At 39.4% G+C, this 25857-nt stretch overlaps 1 protein-coding gene across 1 annotated transcript; it reads left to right on the top strand.

Annotated features, from left to right (window-relative positions):
• The first annotated feature begins 460 nt into the window (after window positions 1–460).
• Window positions 461–2682, top strand: LOC149828365 (endoglucanase 1-like). The gene is made up of 8 exons (XM_090017036.1): window positions 461–667; window positions 756–965; window positions 1065–1265; window positions 1356–1448; window positions 1518–1679; window positions 1765–1876; window positions 1974–2137; window positions 2205–2682. The coding sequence occupies exons 1-8, from the start codon at window positions 461–463 to the stop codon at window positions 2544–2546; spliced, it is 1491 nt and encodes a 496-aa protein (XP_089873162.1). The 3' UTR covers window positions 2547–2682.
• The last annotated feature ends 23175 nt before the right edge of the window (window positions 2683–25857 follow it).

Here is a 25857-nt window from a genome sequence, read left to right as displayed (position 1 = left end):
ATCCACTGTTGGTCTTACCATCACGTGAACGAGAGAATGGTAGGCCCGTGACTCAGGGGGAAAAGTAATAACCCAATTTGAACCTATAGGCTTCTTTTTTTTTAAGACTAGTGTGTGCATGCTTTCATGCAAGAGAAAAAGGCAGGCAGATCACGATTACCACTCTCTCTATCCTCAATCACCCTCCTGTAATCATGCAAGAAACTCTGCTCACAAATTCACCAAGTCAGTATAAAGTTGTCCCTACCCACAAGTCACACTCCCCCTTTGTCTTGCAACTTTCTCGCAGCTGATCCCGTGACCAACATCAAATCGAAATTATCTACCCATTCTCCTAACGTCCAACTGCCATACGAGACTGGCTTCGCCTACAAATACCAGCTCTCCTTCCTCTCCCTGCTCACTCCATTCCGAGCTTTGCCATAGCCAACTTGAGGAGCCAAGCACTGCTCCAGGAACGATGGCCGCAAGAGAAGTAAGCCTTTGGCTAGTCCTGCTCTGCATGTCCATCTGTTGTGCTGGGTGTCAACCGAGCAGGCTCAACTATGCCAATGCACTTGCAAAGTCCATTCTGTTTTTTGAGGGACAACGCTCGGGAAAGCTACCCGCAACGCAACGCATTACTTGGAGGGCGGATTCCGGGTTGAGCGATGGAGCATCTGATAATGTAACTTAAGGCACAAACCTTCTGGTTTTTTATGTAGCTGTAACAGTTTTTTTTATCCTCTAGTAACATGGAAGTAATTTCTTTTCAGGTTGATTTGGTTGGAGGATACTACGATGCAGGAGACAACGTCAAGTTCAGCCTCCCCATGGCATTCACTACAACACTGCTGGCATGGAGTGTCATCGAGTTCGGAAGCTTGATGAACGGTCAGCTTGCAAATGCCACAGCTGCTGTTCGGTGGGGCAGTGATTATCTGCTCAAGGCTGCCACTGCTGCCCCAAACACCTTATACGTCCAAGTGGGTGAAGGCAATATGCCCAAGTACTGGAATGTTTTTTGCAGTATATTTGATCAAATTCGTTCTGCAGACTCATAACTGCAATGGCATGTAATGCAGGTTGCAGATCCTAATGCAGATCACAGGTGCTGGGAGAGGCCAGAGGACATGGACACACCACGCAATGTTTACAAAGTGACCCCACAAAACCCGGGCTCTGATGTTGCTGCAGAGACGGCTGCAGCTCTAGCTGCAGCTTCAATCGTGTTTCGCAATTCAGACCCTTCCTATTCCAACCAACTGCTTCAGACGGCCATCAAAGTAACAGAATCCACCATAACCATCTAAACTTTAAATACGCACTGATCGCTGTGTTATGCAGCTTATAAACCCGCTGCCTGTTCTATGCAGGTCTTTGATTTTGCAGACCAGCACAGAGGTGCCTACAGTGACTCCCTCGGCTCCATTGTTTGCCCATTCTATTGTTCCTACTCAGGCTATCACGTAAGAACACCAGCTTCAACTGCTGTTTAAATGAAAATAACCTAGAGAAGTGACAGTTTCTTTGTTCAGGATGAACTTCTTTGGGGTGCATCATGGCTGCATAGAGCTTCTCAGGATACCGCATATATGGCATATATTCAATCCAACGGCCACATACTGGGAGCAGATGATGATGTCTATGCATTTAGCTGGGACGACAAGCGAGTTGGAACAAAAATTCTTCTGTCCAAGGTTTTGAGGCATTACCTTCTCATTCCTTCTCTGTTCTGACTCGGACTACCTACATAGAACCAACATCCTCTGGCTATATTGGCAGGGCTTCTTGATGGACAAGCTGGAAGAACTAGAGGTGTACAAAATACACTCTGACAACTTCATTTGCTCCCTGGTTCCAGGAACATCACAGTTTCAGGCCCAGTATACCCCAGGTCGCTAGAGATCGCAAGAAGGGAACTTTTTGCAAGGATTTTTCATGATATTCCATTAGTGAAAAGCTGGGTTTTGGCTAATACTACACTTTTACAGGAGGGCTACTTTACAAAGCAAGTGAAAGCAACCTGCAATATGTGACAACCACAGCTTTCCTACTCGTGACATACGCCAAGTACATGAGATCCACAGGAGAAGTCACTCAATGTGGGGCCACCACAGTCACGGCAGCCAACCTGGTCTCACTTGCTAAGAAACAGGTACAACCTCGTTGTCATAGTATGAGCTCGCTCATTTGGCCGCAAATTAACACCAGAGATTTTGCAGGTTGATTATGTTTTAGGTGCTAATCCAGCAAAGATGTCATACATGGTGGGATTTGGAGATAAGTATCCACAGCACATCCATCACAGAGGCTCTTCACTCCCATCAGTGCATATCCACCCTGAGTTCATCCGCTGTGGTGATGGCTTCCAGTTCCTCTACTCCAGCTCCCCAAATCCAAATGTATTGGTAGGTGCGGTGGTTGGCGGCCCTGATAATGGAGATAGCTTTGCTGATGATCGGAATAACTATCAGCAGTCAGAGCCAGCCACATACATCAATGCACCTCTTGTTGGTGCTCTTGCTTTTCTTGCAGGGACACCGCAAAACTCATCCCATCTCTAAAGAGGTGATTAGTTTGATGCTGTAAAGAAGGCAGAGGACAGAAGCTCTGCTGCTCTCTTCCCCAAACTCATTGAGAAAGTTCTAAATGTTGTCATGGTTAGAAAGAATAGGGGTTTCCTTCATCGTGTGAACAGCTGACATCCCTTTTTCTGAATCCATCTTGATCAGAATATCAACCACTTCCTTCATAGGGGGGCTTGTATCCCCATCCCATTGTGTGCAAGACAATGACAATTCAAGCAATTTCATTGCTTTGCATTTCTCATTTTCCATCCAGTAACTAATCTCCTTGTTGAGAAAACAAGATGGGCAAGCCAACAGTCATCGATCATATCTGAGTTTCTATGAGCCCAACAATATCAACACCATCTTCAAAGCTTGGATCCACAGGCAGCTTTTTTACAGAGAAGCTCGAGCAAGACAACCCCATAGCTGTAGACATCACTTTTTCATCTATGCGTGTGGAAAATCCGTTTTCTGAACAGAACCAACAATAAGGACAATAATAATTAGAAAGCATATTCAAATTAACTAAGATATTTGAGGAATTAATTATACTAATCCTACAAGATTAGGGAATTAATTCTGCTACAAGATCCTTACTGAAAAGAATCAAGTTAATTTTGAAGTGCATCACAAAACACTGAAGAAACAAAACAAACATAAAGAAAATAGTGAACAAATCTTTCACCTGGAGCAATGTACCCAAGAATAACAATAATTGAAGATCTTCTGCAGCTTGATTCTGAGCCCTCAGAAATATTTACTAATTTTTCTGTCCCAAAATCACCAATTTTGGGCTACGGTTCAGAATCTAGCAAAATATTGCAGGATTTCACATCGCTGTGCACAATTAGCTTAGGACAGTCATGATAAAGATACGACAGGCCTTGAGCAATGCCCAGGGCAATACGATGCCGGATTTCCCAATCCAAGGCATGGCATGATTTTGTTTCGTGAAGGAGATCAAAATGGCCCTAACTTCAAGATACTCCAAACTATTAAAACAAGCTCGCTCCTGATACAATAACCAACCATTCTCACTAAGTTGCGGTGCTTTGTCAGGCTAAGAGTCTTGATTTCTGTGCTGAAGCCCACCTCTGACATAGGCATCTTCTTGACTGCCCAAATTTTTCCAGATGCACATTCAGCCCTGTAAACCATCCTATGGCCTCCCCTTCCAATTAGATACTTCTCATCAAGACCTTCAGTTACTTCCATTATCTCCTCAAATGTAAGATTATGTGGCAGATCATCGGTTGGTTCATCTTAAGTTTGAACTAGAAGATGGACCCGGCCAAGAATAACAACACGAGTTACAAGCAAGTATATGATGGCACACAAGTTAATTACAATGAACATACCACCAATAAGTCCAGCAGCAAGCTTTCTTCCGATTTTGTCAACATGGTGATCAATTTATCTCTTGCAACCCTTTGCTAGAGACCCTCAATGCAGAGGTCGCTGTTACCCACAAAAGACATTGGTGATGAATACAGAAAAGCCATCCAGCTCGATGGAAGTCTACCAGATAGCTGATTGAATGATACATTAACAAAGGAAAGAGAGATCATGCCACTCAACCCTGAAGGAATCTCGCAAGAGTGACTATCGTTTGAAAGATCTAAAGTCTGCAGCTTATCAAGCTTCCCTAAGCTAGTTGGTATTTCTCCTGTGAGCCTGTTGCTTCTCAGGTTCAACATGAAAGAGAGATGGTGCAAACTGCCAATGCTTTCAGGAATAACACCCTCTAGCATGTTGTCTCCAAGCAGCAACTCGAAGAGGTCCTCAAGTTATGACAATGATTTTGGAATACTTCCTGTGATCGCATTTTCCTGAAGCAGCAACTTATGCAATCCCACCAAATCCATTAGTTGCACGGGAATGCTCCCTGATATCGAAATCTTACTAAGGTCCAAATATATAAGGTTTTTACAGTTACCCAGTTCATAAGGCAAACTCCCATTCAGCCTGTTTGAAGAAACCCGTAGAATCTGCAGCTTGGGAAGGTTACCAAGCTCACGAGGTATGAATCCCGACAACTGGTTATCCGAAATGTCAAGCATCCACAGGCTGCTCCAGAAGCCCAGAACGAGCGGTATCCGCCCTTTTAGCAAGTTCCCTCTGAGATCCAGATATGATACCCCAGTGTTCTGTTTCAGACTAGTTGGTATGCCTCCTTTCAAAACATCATTGGCAAGAATTACCCTCCCAAGGGATTGACAAGATCCTAACTCAATTGGAAAACTGTCATTTAAACGGTTGTTGCCCAGGTCTAAAACTGACAATGAAGGAAAAGATAATAGACCATCTGGAATGCGGCCATAGAGCTCATTGCCCGTCAAGTCTAGCTTCTCTAAATCAGGAAGAGAGTCGGCCCCAAGACCAGGAGGTATCTGTTGAAGAACGTATTAAAGAAGGTCCAGATCCTCAATATCCAGGTCCATATATTGGTCCAGTTCATAAACCAATTGGTCAGGACTTCTCAGGAAAGAACTGAATTTTAAGCAAATTCGAGTAAATGGAAACAACCAAGAAAACAAGGATAAACGTGTAGAAGAGTTTTGTAAAAATAGAACTCTTCAAAGGAAAGTCTAAAATGTAAACCTTGTTTCCAAGATAAGTGCATGTAAATCTTGTTACCAACATAAGTGCCTTGGCTTAAGGGCTGATAAGAGATCTTTCTTCCTTTGTAATTAAGAGATCAACTCTTTAAAGGAAACTCTCACTCACGTTAATGGTTAAAATGAGTGAAGAGAAAAGCATGGATGTAGGCTATTGCTCAACCACGTAAAAATCGATAGCCTTGTGTGTTTTTTATTAAAGTTTTTGTCTGAATCGTGTGTGAGTCGGATATCTCTGAGAACTCGATATCTCCTTTCTGTATCCCCCCAGTAAGGCTAATGACAGAAACCTGAGCTTCGTCAGATTATCGATCTCCACCAGAATTCGCCCCTTAAAACTGTTATTGTACAAACCCAATTCAACAAGATCGCTCAGCTGCCCAATCTCTCGAGGAATACCACCTTCAAGGCGATTGTCAAAAGCATGAAGCACTTTCAGATTCGTAAGCTTAAACACCTCCATGGGAATCGGTCCCCCGAGGAAATTCTGTTAACAGAAGAGCTAATGACGAGAATGAGCATATCGGACACGATAACGTTAGAGCATACCTGGCACGATAATGCTAATGGCGTCAAGAATATCGGCCTAATGTTGATAAGGTCAAATGTGGCCCGTCCTGATAGATATCCTAATAATATCAGACACGATAAAGGGATTCTCATAAGAAGTTTTGATAAGGCTACCCTGATGTCATTAAGACCATCCATTCAAAGAGTTATGATATGATAAAGACTAAGAATACCAACAATAGCACCAGAAGTTTTTCGTTTCGGGTCCCAGGGACAATGCTATGGTCTTGAAGGACGATCCATTTATTCAGACCAGTGGTGGAGCCAGAAATTTTTTGCCCACCCATCGTCAGAAGAAAATTTGGTTGTGCATGATAGATCTGACATGCTCTTCTAGAAGCGGCCTCCCTGGCCGGAGAAGGCGATGGCCATCAAGTTGATGGTACCATCTGGTTTCATCATTCTGAGGGCCTTCATGGCATCGGCCTGCCCGTGGTCAGGCTACAACACACTTTCAATCCCTCTTTTCCTCCATTTAGTGAAGCAAGCATAGTGTTTTGCATGGCACCCATAACCAGATTTAGGTTCCAGTCATCCATATCGTCATTCCTGTGATTAGGACCTCACCGATGCAAGTTGTTTTCATCAAATTGGACCCTGTGTATGTGATCTACATCATCCATTTAGTGAAGATCGGCATTTGAATAGACAGAATCCGACTTATGTGCAGGACTTTTTGCTGATTCAAAAATCAATAACCATTAATAAAAACATGGTTTTTTTTTTGTTAAAGAACACTGTCAAAATAAATTGAAAATCATGTTTTTTTTGTTAAAGAACACTATCAAAAGATTGATTTCTATTAAATCAACCGTGTTGAACCCATCGATAGGACCAGATTGATCAAAACAACTTAGTATCAATGAGATCCCAGAGGGAGTTATGACCACAGAGGATGATACAGGGATGAGTAGAGTCGGGTTCCTCATAAACGTAGGTTACACGGTTTCACAAAGAACAAATGACAAAAGAAGAAGCTGGGGGAAAACATACAGATCATAGTTGAATATTCACAAGAGAGAACTCCAACTCCCACGAACTCATAACCCGTCTCTTCTGCAGTTTTTACACAGTTCAATGAGGTAAAAAAATTAAAGGAAAAGATTAGCACTACCATCGTCAGAAGAAAACACACATGGACGCATATTCTTTCTTTAACAAAGAAATTTTTTTTTTCCTATTTCTAATTCAGGGGTGGGCGACCGCCCACCCCTGGCTCCCCCAGTGAACAATAGTATAAAGCTAATACCAAATATCAAGATTATAGTTGATAACGATAATCTTGATATTAAAGATAATTCAGTTAAAAATGAAGAAAGGTCGAGCTAGTTACTGAAAAGAAGAATCTAGAAAAATTGACAAAAGTCGATAACAATATAATTCTCTTAAATAGTTTGAGTGGAGTATCGTGGATATAAGTGGTAGTCCACCGAACCACTTTAAAAACTGTGTGAATCTTTTCTTTTTAAATTCTCCCAAACACAGTTCCCTATCTCTGGGGGCAAAGAGCCTACTAGCCTAGCATATTCTCAAACAGAAACAGCTCGTTCATATTACCAAGATCGCCTAAAGACCTCGGGATCTATCCCGAGAGCCGATTTCCCCCAGAGCAAAGCAACGCTTAATCGACTGCAATTACCTAGCTCCCACGGTATGCTCCCGTTAAAATGGTTCTCAGAAAGCACTAGCTCAGTCAGATTCTCCAGATTCCTAAGGTTCTCGGTATCCCACCTAGCAGTTCGTTCTTGCTGAGATCAATGACTTCAAGACTCGATAACTCGCCAAAAAAATCACGAAGAGTCCCGACGAATCGGTTCTCAGAGGCGTTAAAATTCCTAAGAGAACGGCATTTTCTCAAGCCAAGAGGCAAAGAACCAGAGAGCGTGTTCTCATGGACCCAGGCCGAACACCGGCAAGGCTCCGGTGAAGTTGTTGGTGTTCAGATACAGAGATTCAAGGTTCGGCAGAAGGAAAACCTCTACCGGAACCTCTCCTTTCAAGAAATTGTTATAGAGCCCCAAGTACCGGAGCTCCCTGCAGCGGCTTACCTGGCGGGGGGTGCTTCCGGTGAGCCGGTTGCCGCCGAGATCGATATCGGCGAGCGCTGTCGACCGTAAAAGTTCGGCAGGGATCGCACCTTCGAAGAGGTTGTAGTTGAGGTAGAGCGAGGCGAGCCTGGTGCAGTTGGCGAGGTCGGGCGGGATGGGACCGGAGAGGGCTTTGGAGCTGAGGTCGAGGGAGACGAGGCGGCGGAGCCGGCAGAGCTCGGCGGTACGGTTGAGGGCGTGGCCGGAGAGTTTGAGAGATGTGACGGACAGGCAGTCAGGGGAGCAGGCGACGCCGGGCCAGCTGCAGAAGGAGGAAGGGTCGGTTCGGTTCCATCGGAGCGCGTCAAGCGAAGCTTTGGAGAGGCCGCCGCGGAAGGAGAGAAGTCGAATCCCGTCGTGGGGAGGAAGGGAACTCGCTGCAGAGGCGATGACGATCGTGAACACGCAAAAGAAGAAGAAGAAGAAGAAGAAGGATGGGTTTCACGGCCATGAAAAGGGAACTTTTTTTAGGGTTGGAGAGAGAGAGAGAGAGAGAAAATGATGATCGCACAGGCTGGTGAGAGTGGTGAGGCGAATGGTAAAAAAAAAACAAGAGGGAAAAGACAGCACTCTCGAAGCGAACTCTCTGCGCGTCGTTTTAAAACAGAGGGCCAGCCTTTTGTTTTTGAAAAATTTACAAATATCCACCTAATATTTTTCATATTTACAAAAATACGACTTATTACAAAATAATTCTTAAACACCCGCTTTTCTCAACTCAGGTGAGTTCACTATGCTCAAACCATTTAGTACTTGGCTTTATCATACAATGGTGTTTTAGAGTTTAGAAATTAAAACAAATGAACGTTTGTAACATCTGAAACTTATGGTTTGCTGTTAGGTTTGGAACAATTTGATTTAAGGTTTGATTTTTGTTTTCAGTGTGAACATCAACCAGTTACCAAATTCTGCCCATTTTCCTTGTTGAATTTGGAAGGACTAACATTTTAAAGTTGTATATGCGATTATTGTGGTGCAGGGGCTTGTGTGAAGTCGATCTCCATGTAAGAAACTAATGAAAAAGACACATATCCATGAAAATCACAATGAAATCATTGCATATCATCCACCAAATCAGAAAATAGGAAGAGGTAGGGAGAACTGACAGCTTTCTGTATCCTTACCTTATCATCCATGAGTAGGGGTGGCAATCGGGTTGGGTAGGTGGGTCAGCATACCTCAACATGAACCCAACCCGTTTATTAAATGGGTCAGTTGTGACAAACACGAACCCGACTCATTTATTAAACGGGTAACCCGACATGACACGGTTAACCCGTTTAATAAACGGGTCGGGTCGGGTAAACAGGTTGACGGGTTAGAAGGCGGGTTGGTGTGATCATTGCCAAAAAATTTCTCTTGTGTTTTCTCTTTTCTTTCTTTTTTTCTTTCTACCCTTTGTTCCCTTTTTGAAGGAGAATAAAAAATAGAAAAGAAGAAAGAGGAACTCTTTTGCAAAGGTCTCACTTGACCTTAATTTTGAAAATATTTAAAAATTACTCACTTTCGTTTCTGAAAAGTTTTACGAAAAAATGGAGAGACGGGATTCGCTCGTCGGTACGAAGTTCGACCGTTCCTAGCGCCTTTACCAGGGGTAATCGAACCAAGGATCGAACTTATGCCTTTTGCTTTGCCTAAATATTGTCTAAGAATTTATTTTAAGTCTAAAATGCACAAAGAATCATGCTTGTGTAATGCAAATACAGAAATGTATGTTTTTGAGAAAATAGTTTTAGAAATTTATGATTTTTTAAGTGATTCTGAAATAAATTTGATAATGGAGTGAAAAAATGATTCAAATGTTTGAAATTGGTTTGAAAATGTTAGATTTTGAATCTAACTCAGAATTTAAAAATAGATCTGGAAGAAGACTTGAAGTTCTAAGTCTTGGGATAATCAGAAACTTGAAAATAAATCTTGAATTTGAAGAAATGAAGAAAAAGGGGAGATTTGAATACTAAGATAGAATTTTTGAAGTAAAAATGAATTTTCAAAGTTAAAATGAACTTTGAATTTGATTTTAAATGTAGAATTCGAATTTGAGATGGAATTTTGAAAGGGAATTGAATTCCGGATTTAAAGTCTGATATTAGAATGGATCTTGGATATAGGTGAAATTTGAAAACAGAATTGGATTTGAAATCTGGATTTCATGATGGATTTGAATCTGAAATCTGAAGTCCTAAATAGAATTGGATTCGGAGTCTGGAATCCAAGACGGAATTGAATCCCAAATCTGGAACCCTAAATGGAATTGGATTCGTAGTCTGGAATCCAAGATGGAATCGAATCCGGAATCTGGAATCCTAAATGGAATTGGATCCGAAGTCTGGAATCTAAGATGGAATTGAATCCAAAATCTGGAATCCATGATGGAATTTGGATTTTAAAACCTGAAATCCAAGATGAAATTGGATTTGAAAATCTGAATCCAATACGAAATTCGAAGATGGATCTGGATATTGAGAAATCTTGATTGAATTTGAAAGAAATGGACTTGAATTTAGCATTAATCTTAATCTCGAAGTGATTTGAAGATTAAAAAACTCAGAAGATTTCAAAAGAACTTGGGGATTTGAGAACTTGAAGTGAAGAATAGGAAATAAACTTGGTTTAAAACTTGAATTCTTGAAATCAGGTGATGAATCTGGGATTTCAAAGTTGAATTGAACTTTGAAATTCAATTTTGAATATTGAATTGAATTTGAATCCTGAAAATGAATTTGGAATTTCAAAGTTGAATTGAACTTTGAAATCTAATTTGAATTGGAAATTGAATTTTGAATATAAAAATGAATTTGAAATTTCAAAGTCAAATTGGACATTGAAATTGAAGTTTGAATTTTTGAAATAAGATACAATTAAGAATAGAAAGATGAAATTTGAATCTACAGGTAAGAATTGATTTGAGAAATAAAGAAGGTATTTGAAAATATATCTCAAAAATCACTTAGATTTTGAAAAAAAAATTTAAAAATATAATGTAATTCTATCCTAAATGATAAATGAATTTCAAAGAATTTGAAATTGGATTTTGAAAAGCATATTTCATTCTTTAAATTAATTGAAATAAGATTGAAGATATAATACATTTCTGACTATGGTCATAAAATGTATTATATAATAATCATATTTAAATTTAAGTGAAGAATAAAACATATTTTAAGTTAAACTCTGATAAAGAAAGAAAATATTTAGAAAAATATGATGATTTTTGAAAAGTGATCCGGTGTGGATCCGATGTTATTCCATAAAAGATGAAAATCATAAGTTTTGTTCACACCTTGACTATGGCCATTTATATAAATCGTCAACTTAGGATTTAATCACCTTTTATAAAATGGTGCACATGTCATTCGTGTTCCCATTCGTGAATTTTTGAAATAAAAGAAGAAAATGATATGAAAAAAGCAATTTCTAAGACATGTATGCTCATACATTCTAATCTAGTATAGGAAATGTAAAATTCTCATTGATGTCTAACTATTACAATTTAGAATTGAAATTAAAATGATAAAATTCCTAATCTAATGAGGAATTTGATATTTTTACATATTCCCTGTAAAATAGTATTAGCAATATGCACGTAATCATGCCTACTCTAAATAGAGAATGTATATGTAATATTTGAATGCTATACATAAACTAATTAGAAAAATGTGCATGTGATACTTAAGTACTATGCATGAGTTGATAGGAGAATGCAATTATGATGCCTATATAAATCAACGAGAAAATACACACATGGCACCTATATATACTATGCATAAGTTGGTAGGAAAATGTTGTGTTAGTGAAGAAAGGGATATGAAGGTGCTGAATATTATGTGAGTGAAGGGTAGTGTGTTGTAGGTGGTTAGGTGATGAAGGTGTGGCTGATAAATGGGGTGCAAAGGTGAGGTAGTGGAGAGGGCTGATATGCAATGGATAATATGTGAGAGGTACTGTGCACAGGCATTGAAGGTGAGTGCAAAACATACAAGTGATAAAGATGTAGGTGTATCAGTGAGGGTTGTGCTTGAGAGTGGGATGATGGTTAAGATATTATGGCAGTGTGTAAGTGTGGATGTAGGTAGCAGGAAGGAGAATGGCCAGTGGTGCAACAATGAACATGTGCATGTTGAGCATAGGGGGGGATAAATCAAATATAACGTGGGTGTATGCACAAGGTGTTGGAATATGATAATAGTTGCAGTGGTATTGTTAGTGAAAGATATGAGGTGATGCACACAGGTGGAAAAGCTACAGTAGGTATAAAGGAGTCTAGATGTTGTAACAATTCCTAATAGTAGGTATTTGCATAAATCCCGAAACCAAAATGTGGGTGTCAGCCTGTCATAATAGAATGCATACATTTGTATAAAAAGAGTTTATGTCCATGGGCATTGGGAACATGGAAATGGGACACATATTTTAGACTTGAAAATAAAAAAGAAAAAAAAAAGAAAAACACATACCTATATATGAGGATGCGGAAATGAAATGCCATAAGATGTGACCCTGACGCTTCATGAGCCTTTGTCTCCATTATGGAATAACTACACTTCTGAAGCATAATCCAGAGCTACATGGCAGTTGTAATAACCGTATTTTTTCCATTAATTTTTTTTTAATGTTTTATGCGTAATATAGGCCAATTTGGGCACGGATCCAAGTTTCGGATCCAGAACCCATACTTAAGTAATACCCCTTATACATATAAGCCATTAAATATCCATATATACGTAAATAAGAAAATAAATAATACATATATATATATAAATAGATCATTAGGTGGGGTTTGGACCCAACTATGGGTCCACATCTTTAAATAAGACCCGGATCCAACACGTTGTTGGATCCCGGGTGCGGGTCGCGGTTCGGACCCGGACCCGAACCCGGCCTACACCCTGTAAAACAAAATAAAAGGGGGCAACCCGATATGAGTTGCCCGATAAATATAAGAGGGAGAAAACCCTCTCCCCCGATAAATCTCATGTTAGGGTTCTTTTGAACCCTAACACGCTGAGAGTAAGAGAGATGGAGAGGTGGGGGAAACACAGCGCAGCCGCCGGGATGAGGGGGGGTTCCTTCCTTTTCGGGGGGCCACCCTCCTACAAATGGGGACCCTGAACCCCTCTTCCATCCCTCTCTCGCTATCTCTTTTCCCTCTCTCACTCTCCTCGGCCTCTCTATCTTTCGGATCGCCCTCCGAGTTGTGGTATGCTGCTCGAAGCCCTCGTCGGAGACGCCGACCTCCTCTCCAGTGGTGGTGCTGTCCAGGCCGACCGACTTCCTCTCTTGGCTGCCGCATCATCTTCGCCGGAATGTGGTAGGGTCTCTGTAAACTTTTTTTTCAGGTTGAGCATGGGCTTGGTGGGGTGTGGGTTGTCCAAAACCCAAATGGGTCGATTTGCAAGGGGGGGGGGGGAATCTCCAATGTTGGGGTTGTCTGTCAACCCCAAACCGAAAACCCCAAATTTTTAATTTGGGGGTTTCGGATTTCTTTTTTTGGGGATCGAGCATGTGTGTGGGGGATTTCGAATTCTGCTAGGGTTGGGTTCCTACAAAACTACTGGATAGTCTGCTGCCCATCGTATGGTTAGTTGCCTATTAGGATGATATTCTACCTGTTAATCTGGTAATTGTGTAATTGCACATCAAGCAGGGGTCCAGCTTCATACAAGACTGCATATTAAGCGAATAATTAAAAGTTTTTTTTATGCATATTGAGTATTATTCAGGTTACAATTTAGCTGCATTGGAAACTGATATATATATATACATATATATATATATAGAAGGGGTTGTAATCTTATTGAAATAGAGTTTTTGCATGATACGTTCTTGCATATATAAATAAGCAAATCTTTTGTTACTGAATCTGAAGCGTCCATACTGAAAATTTTCCATTTCACAACCTACCACTTGAGCTAATTAGTTTTCCTGTATGTAGTACGAATTATTTAACGTTACCCCTTGTGTTGGCTGAAGATAAAAAGTGGTACGGGGTGAGATAAATCGTGTGTCTGTTAAAGAATCGCAGGTTCTGGAAATTTAGGCTACCATAATACGGTTAATACTCACCTGTTAAACTTAGTTATATGTCTAAGTAGTTTTGAATTTTCAATACTTAATCTATTAAATAGTTGTTGTAACCATCATTCATCCAGTAATGTAAACTCGCAGCTTGTTGTAATATACACGTACCCCAGGTTGGCTATATCATGGTTGTAGGTCTGTAGCCTCTATGGGTTTGTTATTGTAGGAGCATGTGTATGTGTTATTACCCTGTACATTATGTCCAGCATATACTTGCATGTTTGTTAGGTTGAAATTAACAGCCTACCTGTGTGTGATTGTTTCGACTTATGGGTTACATCATGCTGGTTATGTTGTAATTAACGACCTAAGTGTGTGTGACACGTTGATTATGCTGCCATGTCAAGTCTTTTTCTCAGCCTCAGCAACATATACTGCTATTGTCTTCGCGCTGTAACGTTTATGATTGCTTGTGTTTCAGATTTTATAGTAAATAGTTGGTTGACTTTTTATAGTGATCTGCAGTTCATTCATTAGGACTTTATTTATTTCAGCTTGCTCAATAACAAGATAGTCGTCGGTTAGTGAGGGCATTTTGTTTTATATAAAGTTGCACATGGATCTGATGCTACTGCCCATTAGGACAATATTCTGTTTTCATAGGAAGCTGCATATAAATTTGATGCCAGAGTATTTGGACATTTAGTAGGCATTTAAACTCATGATAGGCTGCATGATAACCCTATAAATTATGCTTGTTTAGAAATAGATTAAGTGGTTATTTGAATTACTATTTAGCTGTGCATAAATTTTATATGAGTATAAATTGGTTATGACACCATTGAGATTACATAGTATGATTCCAAAATGAATCAGTTGGGTCAACATAACAAATCGGTACCCGATGCGGGTACTTGAGACTGATAAATTGTTTAAAAATAGAAATTTCATATGACAAGAAAAAAACTTAAACTCAATGGTTGTGTGCTTGACTGGTTTAAAGGCACCGGAGCACTCTATGTGGGCTCATGAAAATCAATATGAAAAAGGTTTTGGGTTTGTAAATGACTAAGGATGGAATCTACTACTATGGTAGTAGAAGGTGTGGGAAAAATACCCCTACACTCTGAAAGGTTAACTAAATAAAAAGATTTACCCACTCAGATTCGGGCTTACCTTGGAGAGGGTAGGTGGTACAAAACTTCGGCGACATGTATTTTTTTTCTAGCGTAAAGCGACTCGTTGGTCCCAGTCCTCGGAGTTGGGGGACCCGGACTGCCAATGTGTCCTAGGTGGTAGTTCTTTGTTCTTCTGCAGAAGTTAGGGATGCATCTTGTTTTGGTTTTGGCCTTTGAGAGTTTCTCTCGGTCACTGGCCGCTCCTTTGGGATTTCAATCTCAGTTAGAATGTCTGGGTTAATAAAATACCCTTGAATAATATACCTCAAACGTTTTCTTCTTAGATGGTTGCCTTGACCCGCGTGTACCCGTGGAATAAGAAAAGATAAACATCAATTAGAACAGTTAGGTATCACTGTGATGGAGTCATTAAAGAGACATTTGCATATTCTTTCAGCATGCTTTATATTCGGTGCTTGTGATGAAACGACATCCTAAAATGTGCAGATATGAGATAATTGAATTCATATTGTGGATGTTACATAGATGTTATGCATGTTACTGTTAGTGCTGTTGCAGAATATGATTTAATGGCTTAATACCTTACTTACTTAATTGTTGTAGTTGCATAAAATGTTTTACTTGCTTAACTATAATTGTTGCATAATCTACTTCTTTACTTAGATATGAGTTTGTTACTGCTATTGCATCGACTTCGTTATGTGCTTATGTATACGCTGAAAAACACACACAACACCCACATCACATACTTGACACATGATCTACTTGCAAGAAAAATTACAGTTTTTCTACTTAGACGTGGTAGTCTAATTCCTATAATTTTTATCATTTTCAGGCACAGAGTAGTTCTATGAGCGAAGCGGGATAAGGCGCTGACCAAGACTTAATCTACTTGTTCCCTGGCGGTCCTACTTTCTTTTGGATTGGAATTTTTATTTTGAGACTCATAATGTAAAAACTCTGATATTGGATTCTATTATTATTGAAATAAAAAAATAAATGGTGTGGTTTGCTTTTACCTTCCTGTATCGTTCTGAAGTGCTTAACTCTGGAAATATTAGTTGTTTCCGCTATATATATATATATATAAAAAATCCTTAAAAAATCTGGGTTAAAATTTCGGGGCGTTACAACAGTGCTCCATCTTCAACTCTTCAACCTTATCCCACGTAATACTTGACATACGACAAGGATATTGTAATGAAAGAAGTGGCCTCAAATAATCAGTAACACAATGACCCCTCAACATTAATTCTGCGACATGCTTCGTAAACAGGCTGACTATTTACAATCGAAATAACATGGCTTGTGGTGCAGGGTTATGCACGGCATGCATGTGCTGTGTAGATGTAGTGGAGTGATGACCATATGCTGGATGGAGTGACAAGGAAAGTGCAATGAGGAAGTCGTAGTGAACATGTGTGCTGGAAGGTGATAATGCAGTTGCTTTAGCAGTGTTTGCTGAGTGGAGGAGTGTGGTTGAAGAAGGTAATGGTATGCAGCGAGGAAAATATAGGATGAAGCTGCAATGTGGCTTGCTTTTCTAATCTCGTGGTAGTGTATCCAAGGAAGCCGTTTAGCAATGTAGCTCTGCGGTAGGACGGGCACAAAACTGTCTTCACCCCTATGCCACAGGTGGACACAACCTTCATTGTTTGGATATGGGTTGTCAAGATCCATAGGATCGAACTCCCACCTTACAAATCCAATCATTATGTCATGATGGAGACATTCAAACTCATCTTGCTGTCTTACCTCTTTCTCATGAGGCAAATTTTGGAACCTGGACGCAAGTGGTAGATCATGAGCTTAGGATCATCTACTTCAACATTAAAACCAAGAAACCATTTCTAAGTCATCCACCAGTATGTTAACCAAGGCAAATAATGAGCAACTCGAAGCATCCACTGATCTTGAACAAACTACTGGTAGTATGCCTCAATAAGAAGCAAGGTGAGTCCTATAGGAATACAGAGCAACGTGCAAAACATGGTTAATAACAATTATAACAAGAATTTCTGAGAGTTCAACACAAGTTTGTTAATTGCAAAGGGGATAGTTGTTGCAATATGAGCTTCTACGCATTTTCCCTTACAATCCAACCATAAGTGACCTCCAGATGGTGGGATTCACAATAACAGATACTTGTACTACCTTACCTTGAAGCAAACCTAAGTTCTTCAAACCAGTCCTTACGTACTTGACCTGAAAGACAGTAAAGGGGGCATTTCTGTATTTCACATTTCTGTCATATATCCTCCTTCCTTCAACCTGCAATTTAATAGAACGCCAAAGAGAATCTACTTCTCTCCCAAGTATTTTCGATTGGGCATTTTCAGTGAAAGAACCAATTTCAGGTTATCAGGGATTGTTTTTTTTTTATCCTGAACCAAATTATTATGCAAAACGTGAATGGCATAAGGCGGAATTAAATTAATAAACGAGGACGGAAATCAAAAGCTTGGCATTAATGAGATGAGATGCTAAATATGATGTTAATAAAGCAACATGCAAAAAAAAATTGATGGAACCCAAATCGTTGTAAAGACGCTAATGCTAATATGCATGAAATGCAGTAGGTCTCAATGTGAGAGTAAGAGGTTGGATTTTATAGTGATTTGACTGTAGCTGTTGTCAAGATCAATTGGAATGAACTGCTTTCTTACAGTGAATCCATGAATGCCTATGCAGGTTTGACCAACTGGTAACCTAACCAGATAAAAAACACATGGAGGCATTAATCTTCTGTGTGAATCATATTGGTAATGAAAACGGGAATAACCAAACTGTATTGATAACAATGAATCACAAAAGAATAGGGTACTGACCTAAGGCAGAACATAGAGGAGCGAAGATCAATATGATGGATCATAAATTGAGGATAGAATGACGTGCATGATAAAATACGATACACAAATGCCACAACATGCAGAAGGAAAATCAAAATGAATAGTACGATGACCAAACGCATTTATGTAGTATAACAGGTTACCCATACAGAACAAGAAATTCAGATTGATGGATAATCAAAACAGAGACTCAGCAATAAAAAAAAATGACCAGAGCATAAACAGGTTAGTGGAATGGGATTGAGAATCAAATGTAATACAGTAACTGAAATAAGAAAGAGGGAATCAAAATAAAACTAAGAAAGCAAAACCAGAAAGAAAGTGCAAACCGAAAATCAAAATGAAGAAAGAAAGAAAAAAAAAGAAAGAAAGAAATTGTTGGAACATGAATGTTCCGTTGATATTGCCATATGTAAGTCAGCTTTGCTATACGCAGGTCGACATTACAAAAGGGCTTGTTTATCATATAACGAAGAACAACTCAGAGGTTCGCGCAAACAGGGAGAAAAAGGAATAAAAAAAAGGAAATAACAAAAAAAAGAAAACGATAAAGAGAAAGAGAATAGAAGGATTACTTACCGTGAATTTGAGGAAATGAGAGAGAAGGATTCTCTCCTTGTGTTTCTGCTGGGCAGAATTCCTTCAATCGATCAAGCCAGAGGGAAGATGAGAGAAAGGAGAAAGAGAGAAGGGCGATGAGGAAAAGGGGAAAGGGAGAAGAAGAAGAGCGTGGTGAGGTGAATCGTGGATCGTAAAGGCGCAAGAGAGGGATGAAGAGGCGATCGTGAAGAGAAGAGGGGTAGAAGCTGAGGTGGGGTGAAGACAGATGATCCCCAGAAGGAGAAGGATAGTCATTTATATAAAAAAAAAGGGAAGAAGAATTGAGAAGGGTCGAGCGTATTCGAGAGAGAGAGAGCGACTTTCTGTAACAGAAAGCCGTTACAAAAGTGGTCCCCTTAGTCTTCAATAATTTCATAATAGCGGTTTTTCAAAAAAAAACTTTCTTAAAAAAAGGGTTTTAACTGCGAGAATGTTTTCAAAAAGAGGTTTTTAGCAAAGTACTTTCAAAAAGGATTTTCTAAACTACTTTCTTTTGTATTTTCCTTTTCTATATTTTTTTGTTTCTTTTTCTAACATTTTCTACATTTTTTTATATTTTTGAAATAAAACTCTAAAACTACGGAAAAATAAGGGAAAAAACTATTTTTTTGTATTTTTGAGAAAAATTTACAAAAGAGGGGTTTTCTGAGAATTCGGGTTTGAATTTTGAAGATTTCTTCAGAAAACGGGTTTGAATCCGGTTTTTGAAGAAATGTTCGAGTTTTTGACCTCGAATCGAGAAATATAGAATAGGGGTTCCAAACGGATACCGGATAAACTGTCTGAGCCTTTCAAAAATTATTTTTGGTATTTTTTTAATTTTAATTTAAAAATTGGATGACGAAGCTCAGATCTGGATTTTGAACTGGATCCGAATCCAAAATCGAGTCAGATATAGAAAATGAATTTGATTCCAGTAAAATCTGAGAAATAAACTGGAATTTAGATTGAAAATGACTCAATTTACTAAGAAAATGGTGGCTAAAGGCAAAAAAGAAATATTTACAAAATTTTGAAAAATTTGGGGTGTTCACAGTTGGCGGGTCGGGTTCGGGTAATTGGGTTGGCGGGTCGGGTACGAGCAAACGGGTTGGCGGGCGAGTCGGGTCGGGTAAATGGGTTAGTGGGCGGGTTGGTGGGTCGGGTTCGGGTAAACGGGTGAATCCACCCGCCTAACCCGTTTCGGGTTGACGGGTTGGCATACCCACAAACCCGACCCGTTTAATAAATGGGTTAGGCGGGTTTACCCGTTTACGACACGAATCCGTTTAAGCCAAACGCGAACCCGGCTACGAAGCGTTCGGGTTGGCGGGTCGTGTCAAATTTTGCCACCCCTATCCATGAGGAGGAGGAGAATAAGAACTTGGGTGGCTCAGTGGAAGGCCCGATCGCTAATGGGGAGCTCACCCAAGGTGAGAATTAGGGATGCACAACTGGCCGAGCTAGCTTGGGCTCGGCTCAAACTCGTTTGGGTAGATAAATGAGCCAAGCTTGAGTACAAGCTCGGTACATATAAACTAGTTGAGCTTCGTCAGGCAATCAAGTTCGGTTGAGCTAGATTTGCATAGTTATATAATGCAAGGGAGGTCACTAGAGATTAATAAAAAAATATAACGCTTTAAGTGGCTGAGCTGAGCGTAATTACGACAGCTGCCCTTGTCAAAAGACAAAATTGCCCATGCAACTGTTTTAATTTCTCAATGTGTCTTTTTCATATCCATTTCACCCCTGATTATTCTATAATTTACAATTCTACTCAAAATCCTAAAAAAATAACCAATATCTATACTAAAATTTCCCAGACGTCCTCTAGATAAAACACCCCTACTTCATTTGCTAAAATTTCACGTAACTCCTTTCTTTTTCGAATTTTTCCAATGACCACCTAAATATTCCAGAAAATATTTCATATATATTAAATTAAAATATTACAAAATTTACAAAAATCAGGATTGTGACTCTCTCTGCAACCCTCTCGTCTCCTTTCTTCTTAACGATGGTTGCCGTCGGAAGGAAATTGGGGTTCATCCTCCTCTCATCGATTCTGAGGAAGGCCGATAAGAGGCACGCTCAGATCCCTGTTTAGAATCTCTCTCTCTCATAAGCACCTACACCGCTAAATGGATACAGGTTTCCCCTTCTTCTTCTTCTTCTTCTTCTTCTTCTTCTTCTTCTTCTTCTTCTATTCTCTAATACACGATTTTTTTCTGGCATTTTTTTATTCTAATTTTTGGATGATTTTATGTTTTCTTGTTCAATTTTTTGTGCCCATTATGCCGATTTTGGTTTTTCGATGGATTTTGTACCCATTAATGTGTTTTCTAGAATCTTTTCTCTTTCACATCAGTAAAATAGGTGTTTTGCTGAACAATTGGTGATTGGGGTTACCTATTATGTGTTTTTTTAGGGAGTGATTAATGTTTGTTTTGACATGGTCTACCTGTGTATCTTTTTTCTTTTCTTTTTTTTGACACTTTGACATGGTCTACTTGATGCTGTCCTCCTCTATTATTTTTATATATTTTGTACCAGGTGAAGATTGGGAACACAGACTAGATCCTTGTTTGGTGAACACTTTCTTGTTCTAGATGCTTGTGTAGAATAACTGTGTTTGTTCATGTTGGACCATGTCAGAAACAAAAAATGGAATGGTTCTAAAGTCATGAAATACCTAAGAATAGAACCTTATCACCAGTTGAATACTTAATATTTATGAAAATCTTAGACGGTCTAAATCCTTATAAACTCTACCTGTGCAAGCATGTAGGACACGTTTGTATGATAGAATTTAAGGAAAACATGAAAAAAAATCCTTATAAACCCTACCTGTGCAAGCATGTAGGACACATTTGTATGATAGAATTTAAGGAAAACATGAAAAAAAAATCCTTAAAAACCCAATTAGTTATTAGATAGAAAAGTAGTTAGCAGCTACCACCTTTTATATATATATATAAAAGGTGGTAGCTGCCTAACACTTTTCACCTACTGCCAACCTATCAGGCTTTTGAAAGATTTTTTATTTTTTTTCTAAAATCTGACCATTCATATGATTTACATGCTTGATTTTATAAGAACCGACTCTAAGATCGTCTGATTCTGAAAATATTTAAAATTCAGAATTTTTAAAAATATTCAATGGTTAAAATTTTATCTTTTTTATAAAAAAATCATGATCCAAGTGGTATAGGGTCCTTCGACCTAAGGCTTGGGCTCATCCTGGGCGTCGACCCGATGAGGAGAACGCCGAGCACCCGCACACACACTCTGTGGCGTCAGCAGATACACTTGCAAGTATGCTTTCTATGTATGTTGATGCAGGAAACACCAACAGTTTATTGTTCGTTTTTGTGGACCATCACGTTGATATAGCATGATTGTGTGTATGTGTGAAATTGACTTGTAAGCACAATGAATTTTAAGGGGTAGATTCTTACATATTTTAGCATAGAACTAATAATCTTTTGTAGTTGAATGGACATCAAGGATTCCATGTATGCCTCTGATAATGGAGAATTTCAGTTTATTTTCTTGTAAATCATTTGTTGCAGTCTATCCCCATATAGACGTTGAAAAGACAAAAATGAAAAGCCATTTATGAAAGTGTAAAATTCTGATTTAACCAAGTTAACCCATTCTCCAGATTTGCATTTTAGTTCAATGACAGACGTGTTGGTCTCCTCATTTCCTTTTGTTTATCTCCCTCAATGAATGTTGCAGAGCATGTGTTCTGAATTAAGTAGGCTTGTCATGATTGGGTTGTGGTCTTGGGTTTGGATCTCCAGTTTGTTTGCTATAACTACAGCTTTACCATTTTGTTGACAAAGACTTGAAGAATGGCAGACTCTACGTCACATGGGTGCGGGTGCGGGTGTGGGGGTGCGGCACTTTCAAAAAACTTGGGTGCGGGGGTGCGGCAAAAATATAAAAAATATATATATATATATATATATATATATATATACATATATATATAGTCCAAAAGTTGAACATAAATGACCCGGGGTGCGCGGTCTGGTTGACCGCACCGGGTGCCGCACGCGCACCCGCGTCGCGTCGACGTGGGTGCGGCACCTAGTTGGCCGAGTCCCTGTGACATAGGGCAGACTTCATATGTCATCTTAATAGTGTCTAGAGTGACAGTTTAGGAAGGGCACGTCAAAGCAGTTCCCTTGCTGCCTTGGACTGCTAATTTCTCAACCCTGTGAGGTGTGAAGATATTGGGACCATGGTAGATTTGGATAGCAATTATGAATAGGTGGCTTCAATTCACCCATTCATATACACATTCATTATGATTGACGCACATTAAGTACTTCAACAGAAACAAGTATACATACAAATATCATGAACTTCCTTGTCATGTTAAAGTCATGCTAGTGTCTAAAGCAGCCATTAAATCTTTCATTTCATATTGGTTAATACTGGTCTGTTGGTTAATACAACACATGCATGTTGATGCTTAAATATTAGACAATATGACATAAGTTGATGGATCATTAGGCTCTTGCCCCACAAGAATCTCTATAATTATTCTACACATTTTCATGTTTCCTTGTTACCAGCACCAAGTAAGCTACTACAAAATACTCAGCTTCCTCCAAGCAACATGCATGGCTGAGAAGATCGACCATGCTTGCATAATGGTTCATCATGTGGGTTAATCCATAGTCATTCACCACAGCATTGAACATCAGAACTAACAATAAAAACATTTGGAACCAATCCTACATTTTTCATTTCAATGAAAAATTTTATAGCACTAAAATTATTTGAGTTAATCACAAAACTTGAAATTAAAGCAGTATAACATTTTGCATTCTTATCCAAAATTTCTTTGAAAACTTTGTAGCAATCAAATATGAAGAAATGTTAAAAACAGAGGGAAAAGTACCGATCAAGTTTCATTCCTTCTGATCTGAACCTAATAAACAAATCAAGGCCTTCAACTGCATCAGCATAATTAGGTGGGATCCATCAACTTATGTCATGTCGAATATTTATACATCAGCATGCATGTGGGATCATTCTCAACATACACTATGATAACAGATTTGTTTGTAAGAAAGGAACCTAATCATAGTTGGGTTGAGGTGATGAATTCTTTTACTGCACTTTGTGAAATTGTTTTGCTTTTCTGGTTTCAGCAGCTCTGCAACTAATTATTTTTTTCATATTATCATGGTTTGTTTTCATTTATGCTTCTTGCTTTTCATCTATGAAGTACAGTATTATACAATTTGTTTTCTCTGACTACACAGACTACGTTGGAAGAATCAATAGAATGGTGAGTGGAGTAAGCACAAGTAATATATTGATCAAAACCAAGCAACCAAGAATGCGATGGTACCCAACTAGATGGACCTTGTTTGACAGCACACAGGGTATAAGGTACCTCCACGGTACAAGCTAGCTTAGGATTTGTTTCATATACCAAGTTTGTTATGTGAACTGGTTTGGCTTGAGTCTAAGATGCAAGTCTTCCATCTATGGTGCCCTTGCTAATGCATTTGCGTAAGATAATCCTGTACCAACCATTCCTTGTATATGCAAATGGTCTCCAGGCTCTCCAGATGGTACCAACAAATGAGCTTCTAGTCTCTTTATCTTAAAAAACGTGTATAGACTGACTCCAGCAACACATTCAAGGGCAAATTTCATAGATTATGTCTTCAAAATAATATATGAATTCATGATTTCAAGCAGTGTGGGTCCTAGGGTTGAAAATAAATGTGTGCCTTGCATAGGCCTCTTAAATCGAATACTTGGCTTCTAATCTGTCTAAATAGTTGTTTTGAGAATAATGATTTTTTTTTATCATCATATTATGTTTTGGGAGTCGCATAATAAACAAGCCATAATGAGATGTGGGGATTAGACTCGTTTCCTTAACCTACAGGTTTTCTTCCAAAAACTCATTTTTTCAATGAAAGAAACCATAAGGTTGTGTTTGATTGCCTCGGATGTCTAAGGAGAATAAAAAAAAATAAAAATTTTTAAACGCCTTGATCCAACCTACTTACAAACGGAGGATTTCAAAATCCCTCAAAGACGACGGGGGTTTTTAATTCCGATGGGGGGGGGCTAGAAAACCTCGGTTTTGAGATCCGAGGACCTCTAGTTGTAAAACTTGGAAAATCTCAGATCTTAAAAAAATATAGCTAAATGACTGAAAAAAAGGAACAAGGCCAAACAAGCTCAAAGAGCTAATACAACAAATCCATAGTTTCAGCCTAAAAACACCTTATTGTAGCCCCTGTCACCCTAAAGCAAATAGATTGGAAACTGAAGAAGAAGAAGATAATGATGATGATGAACTGCAAAGCAGAATAATATACACTTGGCCCTAATATGCATCAGATCTAAACAGAACAAAAAAAAAGGACCAAAATGGAAGGGGCTGATATCACCGGTGGAGAGGCTGGTGACGTTGTTGACAGGATGGAGATGCCAACAAAGATAAAGAGAGGGAGGAGTGTGATATTAGTGATGGGGATGTCGGCCCCCATGCACAAGGAGGGAAGTGGGTGTTGGTAGGGGGTTGCAATCTCTCTCATCGGATCGTGGAGGCCCGCAGCAGCAGTTCGCAGAAAGGGGGAAACGCGGGGAGGTGGGGGACTCGCAAATCGCCTGTCTTATCTGCTGGTCATCAGAACGGAGGACAGGGCCGAACGTTTTGGGGTGTCGCTGATTTCTTCCGATCGTCGGGCGGAGTGGGTACATACAGGGGGTCGGAACCACCGTCGGCAGATTGTGGGTGGGCAGAGAGAGAGAGAGAAAGAGGGGGGGGGGGGGGGGGGGGGGGCAGACCGCTTCCGGCTTGAATGCTCAAATATTTACAAGTCATTGATTTTAAAGCCTTAAAATTTTCATTTATACATCAAAATCTGATGATTAAAACCTAGCATGTAGACCACATCCATACGGGTAAGATTGAAGAGAAAAGAACAAAAACATTAGTTTTCATGTTCTAGTGACCTGCGCAATTGGCCTGGTCGGCCATCACAGGGCTTGAAAGACGGTTAGCACAAAAACGCTAAAAAAAATTTAGGCCTTTTAGTGGCGGTAAAAGGCCATCATTACCTGCTTAGTTGCAGGTGTAGCTGCACATATAAGGGTCGTGCAGCTATCATTCACTATATATATGAGTATTGTGCTCCTTCTTTCTCTAACCTATTCAAAAATCATAGTTTCTGTATTTTTTCTCACATCTATGATCTATAGGTTTTGTTTAGTAGGAATTGAATTACAGAAATCTGACCTGTATACAAGTTTTTCCGGTAATCCAAAATGAATGGCTATGAAGGCATCCATTTTTCTCAGCTCCTAAAAAAATATATTTTTTCAAGAGTAGATTCTCACTAAATCAAACATGCTATGAGGCCTAACGGAGCAGAATGAGCAAAGAAGGCCTAGAACTG

This window comes from Nuphar pumila, chromosome 9 (genome assembly GCF_984573655.1).
Source record: "Nuphar pumila chromosome 9, dmNupPumi1.hap1.1, whole genome shotgun sequence".
Taxonomy (NCBI): Eukaryota; Viridiplantae; Streptophyta; class Magnoliopsida; order Nymphaeales; family Nymphaeaceae; genus Nuphar; species Nuphar pumila.
The sequence above is the reverse complement of the archived record's forward strand: the minus strand, read 5'-3'. Positions and strand labels throughout refer to the sequence as shown.

Bases quoted from the DNA above. Each gene is read 5' to 3' on its own strand.
- LOC149828365 (XM_090017036.1), top strand. From the start codon at position 461: ATGGCCGCAAGAGAAGTAAGCCTTTGGCTAGTCCTGCTCTGCATGTCC. The intron at 668-755 runs GTAACTTAAGGC...ATTTCTTTTCAG, and splicing joins GCGATGGAGCATCTGATAAT to GTTGATTTGGTTGGAGGATA. The intron at 1,449-1,517 runs GTAAGAACACCA...TTCTTTGTTCAG, and splicing joins GTTCCTACTCAGGCTATCAC to GATGAACTTCTTTGGGGTGC.